At 33.4% G+C, this 14,536-nt stretch overlaps 1 protein-coding gene across 3 annotated transcripts; it reads left to right on the plus strand.

Annotated features, from left to right (window-relative positions):
• The first annotated feature begins 2,235 nt into the window (after nucleotides 1–2,235).
• Nucleotides 2,236–11,900, plus strand: LOC107023162 (putative 1-phosphatidylinositol-3-phosphate 5-kinase FAB1D). Of its 3 annotated transcripts, XM_027918084.1 has the most exons (14): nucleotides 2,236–2,466; nucleotides 3,336–3,489; nucleotides 4,004–4,227; nucleotides 4,322–4,355; nucleotides 4,467–4,967; nucleotides 5,514–5,655; nucleotides 5,749–6,093; nucleotides 6,671–7,348; nucleotides 7,568–7,902; nucleotides 8,142–8,268; nucleotides 8,398–8,553; nucleotides 8,955–10,514; nucleotides 10,632–10,895; nucleotides 11,154–11,900. In XM_027918084.1, exons 3-14 carry the CDS (start codon nucleotides 4,074–4,076, stop codon nucleotides 11,535–11,537), a joined length of 4,680 nt encoding a protein of 1,559 aa, XP_027773885.1. In that variant the 5' UTR covers nucleotides 2,236–2,466; nucleotides 3,336–3,489; nucleotides 4,004–4,073; the 3' UTR covers nucleotides 11,538–11,900. The 3 variants fall into 3 exon arrangements, with proteins under 3 accessions (XP_027773885.1, XP_015079238.1, XP_015079237.1); XM_015223752.2 differs by lacking the exon at nucleotides 3,336–3,489 and having other exon boundaries at nucleotides 3,967–4,227; XM_015223751.2 differs by lacking the exon at nucleotides 3,336–3,489.
• The last annotated feature ends 2,636 nt before the right edge of the window (nucleotides 11,901–14,536 follow it).

Consider the following 14,536-nt stretch of genomic DNA (forward strand, 5'->3'; position numbering starts at 1 on the left):
AGTTGAGCAGAAAAAAAGCCGTCTAATAAGGATAATTTATTTATTATTATTAATTATAGAAAAAACATATATTCTCTCTTTATCCGAATAAGTTTAGCGTGTCTTTCGTATATTTTAATTATTTAATTCACTGTCTCCTATCCTAATTATCATTTAATAATTGTTCTACACTTTCTAGTGTTTTACTACTCTTTAGGGAACATTGTGAGCCTTTTTTTATTAAAAAAAAATAATAATTGTCTTGTGATTTTCAAAATGAATTAAATTAGTAGTTTTCCTTAAACCTACTTGATTATTAACACCAAATATTAAGAGATGCATTTACTCTTAAAAATGGGTGATGATGTTTAGCACTTAAAAATAACTTTTGCCAAAAAGAATATTTTATAATCCCTTCCCCTTAAAGTATTTTTTTTTCGCTAATTCACAACATTAAATATATGCTTCTTTCTTTTCAAATTAATTATATTATTAAGGTGTTTTTACTTTTCAAATTAATTTAATTGCTCAATTTTCAAGATTACTTTTAGAACGTTTTTTTAATTTAATCATTCATTAGTTAGTATTAAAATTTATTATTAATTAGTGTTTAATTATTTTAATCATAAATTTGATAATAATTAATAAGGGTATAAAGTTATACTTAATTTATGTCTTTTTTTTTTTTTAAAAGGTGTGAAATGTCTCTATTATTTAATTAATTTAAAACGGAGAGAATACTGTTTTTCTGTTGTGATGTGAAGAACTGATTAGAAGTTAGTTAGGCTGTTAAGTGACATTAAGGGTGGATTAGTCATTATGTGAGTTAGTTAAATGGAAGTTAATTACTAATTGAGGAGGAAAAGCTATATATATCACCTCTATTCTTTGTACTGAGCAGATTTTTGATATCCATCAATATCATCAATGAAGATCATTTTTTTTGGATCTTCTTCTTTCTCTCAATTCCGAGTTTATTCATTTGCGTTCAGGTTTATATATCACAAATATAATAAATTACAGTTGAAAATAAATGAATAAATCATCATTCAGGCTGAGACACAAATATTTCATCATCTTTAAGGAGATTTAAGTTCGCCGTGACATGATCTACACTGATCCAATATTATATTTCTTGATTTGTCTCTCTAGAATACAACAGTTTAACAACGTCGTACAACGCAAGCAACTTTGGATTAGTTGAAAGATTCAAAGCTCTACAAAAGAACATGTTCCTTTAACATAAAATTACTCGTATGTTTTGTGAGTTAGTTGAAGACTTAGAATATTTTTCTTCGCTCAGCTCTCTCCCTCAGTACACATTACAAAATTTTTTGAGGAAATTTGATAAATAACAAAGAGACTAAGCTTAATAAGTCTACTTAGCTACAATTTACTTAATTACGCTCTATAACTATATTTTTGTTTGCTATGGATATTTTTGTTTGTATAATTCGCTTGTCAATATACAAACATAGTAAGTATATATTATGTATCTATACATGAATGATTTTTTCAGAAATTAAACGAATTAAATGTATCGATATGATAATTATATACAAGTTAGGGTAAGTATGTACAAATTCTAGACTTATACAATTAGAAAAACTTTGGATTTATACAATCAGGAGCCGAATTATACAATTCTAGATGTGAACCACATAATTATGATTGTAAGTTAGAGACGAATAATAATAACAAAACTATAGCTACGTTAACTAATTAATTAACTAGTACATTTTTGTTTGTCTGCGTAATTTTATCATTTTCCCATACTTCTCATCATTTTTTACACGGAAAAGGGTCAATATCTCCTTGTATTATTAAAAATAGCTCAAATATACCATTTGTTATACTTTCTATCTAAATATACCGCTATCATTATACTTCGATGCTAATTTGCCCTTATATTTATAAATCGAGGACACAAGACATGTTATCCTAATGTATAACATGTGTTTGAATGTAATTAATTATCACTTAATGCCAATAATTTGCAAAATCTCCAAAACCAATCAAATCTAAATGTACCAATGTGAAAAGAAAATATCTTTTTTTTTCCCCAGTATTTACGCAAATACAGTTGTATACACTATATTGGGTCTGTATATACATTTTGTCTTATCATTTTCGAAAATTTGAAACTTTTGGTACAGTAATTCTGACCTTTTCCTTTCTTTTTCTATAATTAATAATTGTGAATTTTCTTGACCCTATATTAATAATATAATATATATATATCATATTGGTGAAGCATGAAACTGAGTGGCCCTACTTATGAACAAAAAGTCTTCTTCTTTCTCCTACTTCATTCTTCTCTTCTTCAATTCCCTCTTTTTTCTCTCTCTCTTTTAAATTCAACTTTTTTCCAAGATTTCAAGTTTTTTGATACCCCTTTGGAGAATAGTTTCTGGGTTTCAAGTTCTTTTTGGTGAATTTGATTGAATTCGAGATCATCATATACGTGTTAAATGGGTTGCTTTAAGTGTAAGTCATAAAAGAAGAATCTTTGTCACTTTATATTTCTCATTGTTTATCTACTTTGCTAATTGTATTGAAGAAAAAACTGGATGATTCATCTTTATTGATATGGGGTTTGTTAGTTATACTAGTACTATCTTCAAATTCAGTGATTTCTTTGGAAAAAAATATTCTGAATAGCTTCATATTTAACATGGTGTTTATTGGTCATGTAATTTGAGTGATTTCTTGGAAAGATTTGATCTTTGTAACTTTAATTCCAATGATATATATGTGACAAGTGAGAATTGCACCTCCATCATCAATAGTGGTTTGAGGGTTCGAGTCACGCTTGAGAATAGGTGAGAACACTATTGGTCCTCCTGATGGAATGGGGTGGAAAACATATGATAATTGTGTTGCAGATTGATTTTGAAGCCAATAATGGCTAAATCCTTAGTGAGAGTCATCATCCTGTAGTCTTCTTATTGTAATTATACTCGTTAAATCGAGTCAATTCTGCTGCCCTGGTAATAAACAGATAGACCTGTTTTTTTCTGTTTTTTTTTCTTTGGTATCAAAAGTTGTTGACTTGTTCAGTGATTATTTTACAGTTTCATAATTATAGCTATATGACTGATTCTCTTAATTATTGAGTTAAGTAGAAAAGTATTACTTTCTGGTTTGAATAGTTTAAGTTGTTGAGAAAATTTTGTGGAGAGATAATCTTCTCTGGGTCATTGAAAATTAAGAAGTTTGTTACTTTGTAAACTCAGCCTAAACATTCAGGACTATAAAACTAATTACCTTTGGTAGATTATTCTTAAAGAGGAACATGTGGATACTTGTTGATTTAGATAGCTTGGGATCTTTTATCTGAATGATTATTTATTTAGTCTTTTAAGGGGATGCTTCAATTTATATCTACAAGATGAAAGCGTCGTGGGTTAAGAGCGAAGTATATCTGCATTGCATTTGACTAACTACTAAGCTACTGTTATGAACAGCCACCTCCTGCTGCTGCCATTTGAACAACCTTGTTTCTGAAAGGTTTTTCCTTTTGTGCATTATTTTCATTAGATATTAATTTGTTATGATGAAATTCCATTCTTAGTTAGTACTATTTGATAAACCATTTCTTCATTAAAGGAGCTATGACATGAAATGCAAATTAGTATAGCCCAAACATTATTACACAGGGTTGTTTTAGACAATTACAAATTTTGTAGAAGGCGGAATGAGTGATCCAGAAATGACATATCTTGATTTATCCAATCTATATTGCAATATTAGTCCTTCAATTGTATTACATACATCGTTAAACCTGACTTTTTGATGCAAATGCTTAAAGATGAGTCTTCTTTCTTGAGGGAAACAAGTATATTGCCTATAATGAATATGATAAGTTCTATCTTCATTCTTGTTTCATAAACATGGTATTCTTTTCACTTTATGATTTAGTTCGAAAGATTACTATCACCGCATTACTCTGTTGTTTGAAGGAACCCTCTATTTTGTTTGTTACAGGACACTTTTTAATCAATTGAGTGGGTCAAATCTGCAGGTTAAAACATTCCTGGATCATATGTAATACATGTCACTACTCTGGTATTCTGACAAGATTGAGCGGAAACATGAGGAAACTAGAAAATGAGAATTCTATGCAAATAGATGTTAGAAATTCTGGTACGTTATGCAAGTTTTGTGGCAAAAAGCAAGATACAACAACTTGTTTGAACAGTCCGACTGCTTCATTGCATAGCAGTAACAGCTCTATGTCATGTTACAGTATGCTCTCCTTTCTTAATCACATAGTTTTGACTGTCATTTTCATTCTCTTCATCATCACCTCATGTTGGTTCCTTATTCTTTTATCATTCAGGTGACTTTTCATGTGATGCAAGCTCAGATCGGAGGTTAGTTGTAATTTATTTATGTTGTTAAAATACCTGTCTTCTTTTGCTTGGGAAATGAGGTAAGTCTGACACATGTCAATTTGGTTTTTATTTTGGTTTTAATCTGTTCAGGGTTAATATTGATGAATGTAGCACCGAGAGCAGTCAAGAGGACTCCTGTAGCAAAGTTGACGAGGATGACTATGATGAATCTGGAGTCTCTTGTAGTTATGAACTGGATCAGTTCTGGGTGCCCCCAGAACCAGAATGTTGTGATGATGATATGGAAGACAGTGTGGCTAATTGTGATGATGATGAGTGCGGCGATGGCTGGGGCAAGCCAACTTCTTTAATCAGCCTCGGAGATGAAGGTTCTGGGAGCTACAAGTTTAAAGAGGAAAAGAGGAAGGCATTGGAAGAAGTGATGAATGGGAAACTTAAGGCCCTTGTTTATGACCTTCTTAAGTCTTTTGGTGTTGCCTCATCTGGGGGTGACGATTGGATTGATATAGTTACCTCCTTGTCTTGGGAGGCTGCTTCATTTGTTAAGCCTGATTCTGCTGAAGGAAAGGCCATGGATCCTAATAAATATGTGAAGATAAAATGTATACGATCTGGTTCTCCCAACCAAAGGTATAACAGAACGACGACATGTCCTATCTCTTAATTGGTTTTCCTTTCTAGTTCAGTTTAAATCTTGGATTGTCAAAGTGGTAAACTATCTGTTTCCTAGTGTTTGATTGTTGTCCTCTATTTGTGAAGTTGGGGGTAGCAGTTGCCATTAGATATGCGCACTTGTCAATCCTTCTTATTCTTTGGTTTCCTCTGCCATACTTCCACTAATGTCTATGTTTGAAGATCTGCTTAACTTAGTTACTCATATCCTGAATATTACCTTTTTGGCTGTCCCAAAATGTAGTCATTCATTTAAAAAAAATGATAACAATTTTCATTCACTATTCTGTACTTTCTGAATGTTTTTTTAGGTTACGTGTAACCATCCTTTTTCTTTTAAAATCTCAAGTTTCCTAGAAAGTAACCTTACCTCTAATTGTGGACTTACCTTTTAAATACAGTACAATTTACATTCTACTTCTTATCTGCATATTTGTTATCTAAGACTAAATTTAAGACAAAGGGGGAACCCAGGCTTACATTGTAATTTTTCATTTTTTTTAGTCAATTTATCAAAGGCATGGTCTTCAAAAAGCATGCTGCCCATAAACATATGCCAACTAAGTTTGAAAATCCTAGGCTGCTGCTGATTGAGGGTGCACTAGGTCTCTCAAGTGAGTTGTCATCATTTGAGTCAATGCGACAGGTAACAAGAGAAACTCTCTTTATATGTGAGATAAACAAAAAGGGAATATATTAGAGTATGTAATCATCTGTTCTTATCAATTCATAATGACAGGAGAAAGACAGTGTGGTGAAGTCTATCACTGACATTCTAGAGAGGTACCAGCCAAATGTGATATTGGTAGAGAAAACAGTTTCGCGTGACATACAAGAGTCTATTCTCAAGAAAGGATGGACACTGGTCTTTGATATGAAAGAACATCGCCTGGAGAGAGTTGCTCGTTGCACTGTTTCACCAAACTTTTCTTCTGAAATCTTGTCTGGCCATAAGCTTAGACAGTGTGATTCCTTTCATTTTCAAAGGTTTGTAGAGGAACATGACACTTTTGATGATGGTGGAAAAAGGCCTAGTAAAACACTGTTGTTCATTGAGGGCTGTCCTACTCATCTGGGATGTACGGTGAGTCATCTTCTCTATGTTAGTTTTTAATAACACAGAATATCTAACTAGGGATTACTGATAGTTGGGACATAATTTCACTGTTGAGTCATTGCTCAAGAGATAACAAAAAAGGTCACGAGCACTACACTAGAGTACATCAGGAGACTTTCATAGCATTTCCCAGATCATATAATAAGAGTTAGTTTTGCTTTCATTTAGCCCCCTCGCGTTTGAATCAATGCTGACTTTTCATAGCATTTCCCAGATCATATAATAAGAGTATGTTTTGCTTTCATTTGGCTCCCTCGCGTTTGAATCGATGCTGGGGTTTTTGTCTTTTGTTACTGCAACTGTTTTAACAGGAAGGAATACCATAATCTTAGGGATCTTTGTGAAAAAAGCGAATATAGTCGTGCACGTATCTTGTATACCAACAAACAAACAAGCTAATTGCTATTGGAACTTCCGAGACCCTCCTAGCTAGTGGCTTTTGACTTTAATAGAGAATTGATACCTGGTGTTTTAACATCTGCTTCCTTTCATTTTTTATAAAGAACATTTACTTCTATACCTCTGACCCTGGCCTTTTGTGCAGATTTTGTTAATGGGAGCTAACAGTGATGAACTGAAAAAGATCAAATGTGTGGTACGATGTGCAGTGATCATGGCATATAATTTAATCCTCGAGACTTCTTTCCTTCTAGATCAAAAAGCAATGTTCTCGACTATTTCTCTTAGCCAGGTGGTGAATTCAACAGCTACTGATGACCCTCCAGCTGTTAGTGGTGAACAAGGTGATTCTCTGTTATTTGAGCCATATAATCCAGTTCTTTCTGGGTTGTCATCTCTCTCAGCCTCTCTGAAAAAGGTTATGGAGGACAACTTTCCTCTCTGCCCCACCTCTGGTCAATCCATGCCCTCATGTTTCATTGATAATCGATCCAATGAAGATGATCAGGAACAAACTGATACTGTGGTCAATCGAAGTGATACAGATCAGAAAGTCACTACCTGTGATGACGAGGTGGCATCCGAAAAAGAACGGTTGCATACTCCAATAGTGAGCCAGGGAGAATCTTTAGAATCACAGGTATCTGGTAATATGGGTAATGGCGTTAAATCTATGGATACTGAGAGTATATTGGTTCTGATATCAAGCCGGAATGCTTCAAAAGGGACTATGTGTGCCCATGGTCATTTTTCTCGCATTAAGTTCTACCAAAATTTTGATATTCCTCTTGGAAGCTTTTTGCAGCAAAATTTGCTAAGTCAGGTGCGTAGAACTCAATAGTCTCCAGTTCAGCTCTTCTTGTTCTGTCTCTGTAGTTGCAATTTGATGAACAATTTTCTTTGGAATGATTGGTGGTCATTTTGCTGATTTCATCATTCATAGTTGCTATAATGATCTATTTGAAATAAAATTGTGGCCTTATCATTATCAGTTACGCCTGGAGTTTGTTTTAAATGTTAACCTTAAAGCCCTGTCATACAGAAACTCCCATGCAAGAGCTGTGATGGACCCCCTGAAGCTCACATTTTCTATTATGCACATTACAATAAGTTACTTGCAATTCAAGTTCGTTCTCTTCCAAAAGACAAGGGGCTTCCAGGTGAAAGGGAAGGGAAGATTTGGATGTGGAGTCGTTGTGGTAGATGCAAGTTCCAGAGTGGCAGCTCAAAATCAACGAAAAGAGTTATAGTATCCACTGGTTCACGTGGTTTCTCATTTGGAAAATTTTTGGAGCTCAGGTTCTCAAATTCCTCTTTGTTCAATAGGCTACCTGTCTGTGGCCATTCTTTGCACAGGGATTTCCTCTACTTCTTTGGGTATGGTCACTTGTGGCTATCTTTAGTTATTCCGAAGTCTGTTTATTTTCATGTATGCAGATCTAATAGCAAAGCCTACTGATAGCTTTTGCTATCTATTATAAAAATTTCCATTTGACTACTCGAGATTTAAGTTGTATCGTTTGCTATTAGTGACTCTGCATGGATTTGGAATTGGTGTTTTCTCATATTTTACTTTTCCTTTTTGAAGATATTCATGTCATTTTCTGCATGTACAGGTTAGGGCATATGGTTGCGGTGTTTAAGTACTCAACGGTTACTACTTACTCCGTGGCTCTTCCTCCAGAAAAGCTGGAATTTAGCAGTTCTGTCAATGAAGAATTTCTTAAGAAGGATTTTGAAGATGTATGTCTTTTTACAAGTGCAACTGCTTTTTACCCAATTGATGCTTTTAAATACTTGGCTGAACATGGAAGTTACATGCCCTGTTGCAAGTTTCTATATTGACAGATTTTTTTTTTCTTTCTCAACTAGGTGAACATGAAAGGGATTAAGATGTTTCGTGATGTAGAAAAAGCTTTGAAGACAATAGAGTCTCGATTTGTTGGAACTACTCTAAATCTTCAAGGATCAATTAGGAAATTTTCTGAAATTGAGAAAATGTTGAAGGAAGAGAGAACTCAATTTGAGGTTAGCTCCTTTTGCTTCCAGTTTCAGATTGATTGTTCCCGTTACATTCTATTTGATCAAAGTCGATGTGGTGGACTTCATTCTAGTTCTAAGTTCCCTTTGAATTAATCAGATCAGTTGGTTCATTTTTTTCTACGGTATAATAATATTAACAGATATCAAATACATACAAGTACATGCTTTAAAGAGTTGATAGCTTTCTGATTTTCTGGTTAATGAGAATCAACGTTCAGGTATAAGTCAATAAATGCATTTATGTGCATGTGTGGATAGTGAAGCTATATCCAAACCTATTGCCTTTTTTCATTGAACTCATTTACTATTCATTTGGTCCAGACATTTATTAAAGCATAATGTAAATCTTATTTTACTATTACTAATCTATGTGGATTCAATGTCAGATTGGTATTCAAAATGTCATTATGGATGGCAATCGGGATGTCGTCATGTATAAACTTCTAATGTTGAATAGAATACGGTTGGAGCTTTTGCTGGAGTCCTGTGTGTGGGATCGCCGTCTTCATTCATTACTATCATCTGATTGTACCGCTGCCAATCCAAAAACTATTGACAAGAGTATCATTGCTATTAACCACATGGAAAAACAAGAGGGAAGCAATGTTAATGGACACACTAAAGTTTATCTGGAAAGAGATGACAGAGCATTGGAAGATTGTCCGGATCTGAAAATCAAGCTAGTTGAAGACTCTTGTGGAGATGATAACAGTAGGGCAGAAACTACTGTAGGCAGTCGTGGTGATGTTTTGGGTGCTGACTGTGATCTGATACCGAATGTTGAATCATCTGCTAAATTTCCCATTAAAGAAACTCCCGTTGATACACATGATTGTGGACAAGATGAACCATCAAATTTATCTGCTTGCAATGATGATGCCGAGGTGACAACTGCAGCCAAAGTAAATGGAAACGACTTTTCCCTTCAGGATATTACAGTGAAATCTGATCTCTCTGATCACTGCCTCTTTGATAATGAAAGTAACTTACAGCTCAATCTTCCTTCATCCATTCAATTGGAGACAGATAAACCAATTGCCATTAGTGCTGGAGGTACGCATGATCCTATTCATTCTCAAAGGAGTAGATCCCTCTCCTCAATATTTTCCAACATAGAGAATGATGAGGGGTGGTGGACTCCATTCCCTGAAATTTGGTGTCAATACATGGAGGATCTCCAGAGAGGTCACTTACCGAAATTAGGATCTATCACAAACCATGATGTAGAATCTACTGCTTATAAACTTATTACTGACATGAGTGCGAAGCTTCACATTCCCCTTGGAAGTGATAAATACATTGTTTCTGATTATGAAGATGAATTTTCCAGCATAATTGCCTGTGCTTTGGCCTTGCTGAAGGATTTGCCTATTGTATGTGAAGATCTTGGGGATGATGGCAGAAAAGACAGAGGAATTGATCCTAAGTCATATGAGAGTTCACAAGGCTTAATGCAGATGTTCTCTCTAGCTTCTCCACATTTGTCTTCAACTGGTTCATTGGATTTAACAGCGTATCACTCTTCGAACATGTCGGAGGTAGCACGCTCATCAAGTTTAGATGGGGTAGATTTGCTAGATTCATCGGTTTCTTTCACGGCTGTTCAGGCGGAAGTCTCCATGGGTTTGGGTAAATTGACTGGGAAGTATAAATACTCAGTCCTCTGTCTCTATGCCAGCCAATTTCGTCAATTGCGAGATCGATGGTGCACTTCAGAAGTTGATTTTATTGCTTCCTTGAGTAGGTGTAGGAGATGGGATGCAAAAGGTGGCAAAAGTAATTCTTTGTTTGCCAAAACAGTTGATGATCGGTTTATCATCAAGGAAATTAAGAGAGCGGAATTTGACTCGTTCTTGAAGTTTGCTCCTAGTTATTTTGCATACATGGATCAGTGCCATGCTAAGAGGAATCAAACGTGCCTTGCAAAAATTCTTGGCATTTATCAGGTTGATTAATCGACTTTAGTCACTCCACTTTTCTGGCTGTTACCACAATATATTTTTTTTCCTGCCAGCACACTCTGGACATCTTTTTGAGTGTTCCAACTGTTTTATGTTTTTCAGGTCAATGTAAGGCCAAGAGGTGGAAAAGAGACTAGGCACGATCTCATGGTGATGGAGAACCTTTCATTTGGTAGAATTACTACTCGGCAGTATGATCTGAAAGGAGCTTTGCATGCTCGATTTAGTGCAGCTGGCAATGGTGCAGGAGACGTTCTTTTAGACCAAAACTTTGTGAATGACATGAATGTTTCTCCTTTATATGTCGGGACAAGATCAAAAAGGGCTTTGCAACGGGCTGTATGGAATGACTGTACTTTCCTCAAGGTAAGTCAGGGGTCAAACTGCTCTAACTCTAATTACCCGTAGCTCTATCCACCAAAACTTAAAAGCATCCAAAAAAAAAGTGACTTCTGCTTCTTATAATTATTACTCCCTCCCTTTCAATTTGATCGTCTTATTTTCCTTTTTTAGTCTGTTTAAAAAAGAATGCATCTTTCCTTTTTTTGGCAACCTAATTGAAATGCATTATCTGAAGCTAATGGATTATCCTCTAAAACTGGTAGTATTTGTTGATTTTTGCAGTCAATCAATGTGATGGACTATTCTCTACTTGTGGGAGTGGATAGCCAACGCCATGAACTTGTTTGTGGCATCATTGACTATCTCAGACAATATACATGGGACAAACAACTCGAGAATTGGGTCAAATCTTCACTTGTGGTTCCAAAGAATCAGCTTCCCACTATCGTGTCTCCGAAAGAGTATTATAAGAGATTTAGGAAGTTCATTGACACACATTTCTTAAGTGTTCCAGATAATTGGTGCTCCCAAAATTCTTCAAATCCTTGTCAACTTCTTCGCACGGTAAGCAGTATAACCCCACAGTCAGAGTCTGACGATGGTGATTCTGATCAACCAAAGTGCACTGGTGAAGGGGAACATAAAGATACGTACTCTGATGCTTAATGGTTCGCGTCCCCTGAGTTCTGTTCCCTTTTAAGTAGTTCTCATCCCCGGTGAAGTCATTAGATTGTGTACATAGTTGTTTGTCGCCCGAGCATCTAGATATATACCCCCTCTTATTTCTGCGATTATTTTTAGCAAAGTTATGAGGATGGCTTTATTCTTTAGGTTCATTTCTAGCTTACAGTATATACCAAAGTTCTTGTGAAGTCTTATGATTTATTGTAAAAAGCCCTTTAGTGAGCTTGAGTATTATTTAAGCTGTAAAGGGAAAAAAGATAGCAGTTGAATCTGCTGATGGTTGAAATTTTTGGCTGTAACAATATATTCCTATAAATCCATTGTTGAGTTTTTGGTTATTTGGTATATGTGACTCTTTTTTATGGCATAGTAGAATCACCAATGATTCACAACAACATACTCTGTGTGTAGTTTCGATAAGTGGAGTCCGAAGAAGGTAAAACGTACACAAATTTTATCCCTACAAGTATAGATGTTGATTCTTATATATCTCGGCTCGATAGACAAGAAAAGAAATCGAAGCATGGTTGTGAGATAATATGACAACAAATAGCAAGATCAATACACACACAGAGTGCGGTGACTCTCGACTATCTACTAATTAACAAGAAAATACAATAAATGAAACTAGAAAAAATAAAACATGGGGCAAAGAAATATACCTGTTTTTTGTTGTGCTAGCTTTCATCCACAAAATGAACTAATGTAACAACTGTCAATTTCATGATTTTAGAATTCCTCGATCCTTAATCAGAGATATCGTGGAGAGACTGCTTTCCCATTCCCTTAGCGGGGCGAGAATTCGAATTATTTAGGCCAATAACCAACTAATATTAAACAAAGAAAATACCATATCCTTCAAATCAGTCTCTTAGGGCTTCCAAGTTGTTTAATTTTAGTGTACAAATACAATTACAATGTGAAAAGAACATGCATGTCATATTTTCAATTTCACGAGTCTCTCATTATTTTGACATTTTCAAGAATACCGTGAATGGATCACATTTAAAAACCATTTTGTCAAGTGTGTTTGTGTCGTGATATATATAATAGGAATAAAATGATAAAGTTAATATGTCAATATTTATTTTTATAATAAATATGTAATGTATCAATTTAAAAATAGACAAACAATTAAGAACGGATGGAGTAGTAGCGTCTCAAACAAACAACTCTTAGATGTAGGCAAATAAAGAGCCAAAACTACTCTGCTGTCCTTTTTCATTGTTTTGTATATTTTCTCTTAAAAATGCCTTCACGTAATCATATCTGCAATAAATATGAAGCCTTTTCTTGGTAAAGTTATACGTTGATATTAATGTTCAAATGAATATTTTTTTTATTAATTGATGTTTATTGTTAAGTTTTAAAAATAATTCGTGAAATAAGTATAATTAATATAAAAGGAAAATATGAAGAAAATAATAATGAACTTTTTCTTGATTTGTTAAATGACTAATAAAAATAAAGACTAAGATAAAATTTTGTTCTAAAAATAATAAACGATTAAAAGAAACGGAATTAATTCTAATTTAATTATGTTTTAGTTAAACACCATAGTGATGGGGTCGGTTTCAATTGTTACATTGAAGTTTTGGATCGAAACTCAAAATTTTTGGTCTTTCTTTTTTCTTTTTCAGAAAAAGATGATTCTAAGAGAAAGAACAGGGAGAACAAAATAAATTCAATATACTAAAAAAGATATTATACGCAATTTTATGCTACACTTAAAATTAATTTACTATGAAATTTGTTCAACAAAAAATTATGTGGCATATAACATTATTTTATCCATATTAACGTAGTCCACACAAATTAATCATTGAAATAAATTGACTGGTCCGAATAGAATAACCCCTCTTAACCCTGTTTATTTAAATCTTAAATTTTACACCTTCCGTCCGATACTATTTGTCATGGTTTCTATTTTTAGAGTCAAATTATAAAAATTTGACGGACATTTTAAGATGTATTTTTTATCATATTAATATGCAAAAAATTGTAATTTATAGTACTTTTCATATAGTTTTAGAATATCTAATTTTTTTGTTTAAAATATCGAATTAATGTGATCTAATTTACCTTTGAAAATGAGTAAAATTGACTTTTAATTAGCGCAACATGACAAACAATTCCGAACGGAGGGAGTATTTTTTTATATTAAGTTGCCTCAAATCGTATTAATTATTATGAGTTGACATTATTTTTCCTCTCACTCCTTCTCTTCCTATTTAGTTGTCCACTTTAAAAAAAGATACATATTAAGATAACAATAATTAACATAGTAAAGTTACAATCTACTCTTATTAAATATGATTTTAAAAAGGATGAACTAAAACTTAGAAATTTTCAATAAATTTAATTGAGGGTATAATAGAAATTTTTTTTTCTTTCTTAATTTATCAAAATGAACAAATAAATAAAGACATTTAAAAGAGAAAATATAGATAAATAAATAGAGACAGAGGAGTATATCTCTTTAATATTTTGAGGAGATGACCATAGACACATTTTTTAATTTTGTTGCAATAAATGTTATTGAGCCATTGATTTAATATTAGCCCATATCTTAAATTTCCTTTTTCTTTTCTAGAAACAGCTGCAAAAGTTTATATATATTGGTCTATTTCGTACCACAAATAATTTAATTCCTTTCTGTCAATTGATATTCATTTCCAATACAGTTTGTTTTCGATTGTCGGAGTGTTTAATATCAATATTAAAATTTGATTAAATCAAATTGATATTGAAAATTTTTATTAAAATATAAAATATTTTTTTATAGTCTATACTCAAAGGCCTTAATCTAAAATATCATATTAAAAATGAAAAAATATTTACCACTCAACTCAAACTCGTTGGTCATTCTCAATACATTATGTCCTTTGTAGTATTTTATTTCATTCAAGAGATTTTCTTGTTTAGATTTGATTGAACAAATATTGAAGGAAAAAAAAAACCTTTTAAGCAGCCCTACTCTT

This window comes from Solanum pennellii, chromosome 6 (assembly GCF_001406875.1).
Source record: "Solanum pennellii chromosome 6, SPENNV200".
In the NCBI taxonomy this organism is placed as follows: domain Eukaryota; kingdom Viridiplantae; phylum Streptophyta; class Magnoliopsida; order Solanales; family Solanaceae; genus Solanum; species Solanum pennellii.

What these genes read in the sequence shown, in the direction of transcription:
- LOC107023162 (XM_027918084.1), top strand. Translation starts at nt 4,074, where the DNA reads ATGAGGAAACTAGAAAATGAGAATTCTATGCAAATAGATGTTAGAAAT. An exon ending in GATGCAAGCTCAGATCGGAG is followed by an intron (nt 4,356 to 4,466) that starts GTTAGTTGTAAT and finishes TAATCTGTTCAG; the next exon opens with GGTTAATATTGATGAATGTA. An exon ending in TTAAGAAGGATTTTGAAGAT is followed by an intron (nt 8,269 to 8,397) that starts GTATGTCTTTTT and finishes TTTCTCAACTAG; the next exon opens with GTGAACATGAAAGGGATTAA.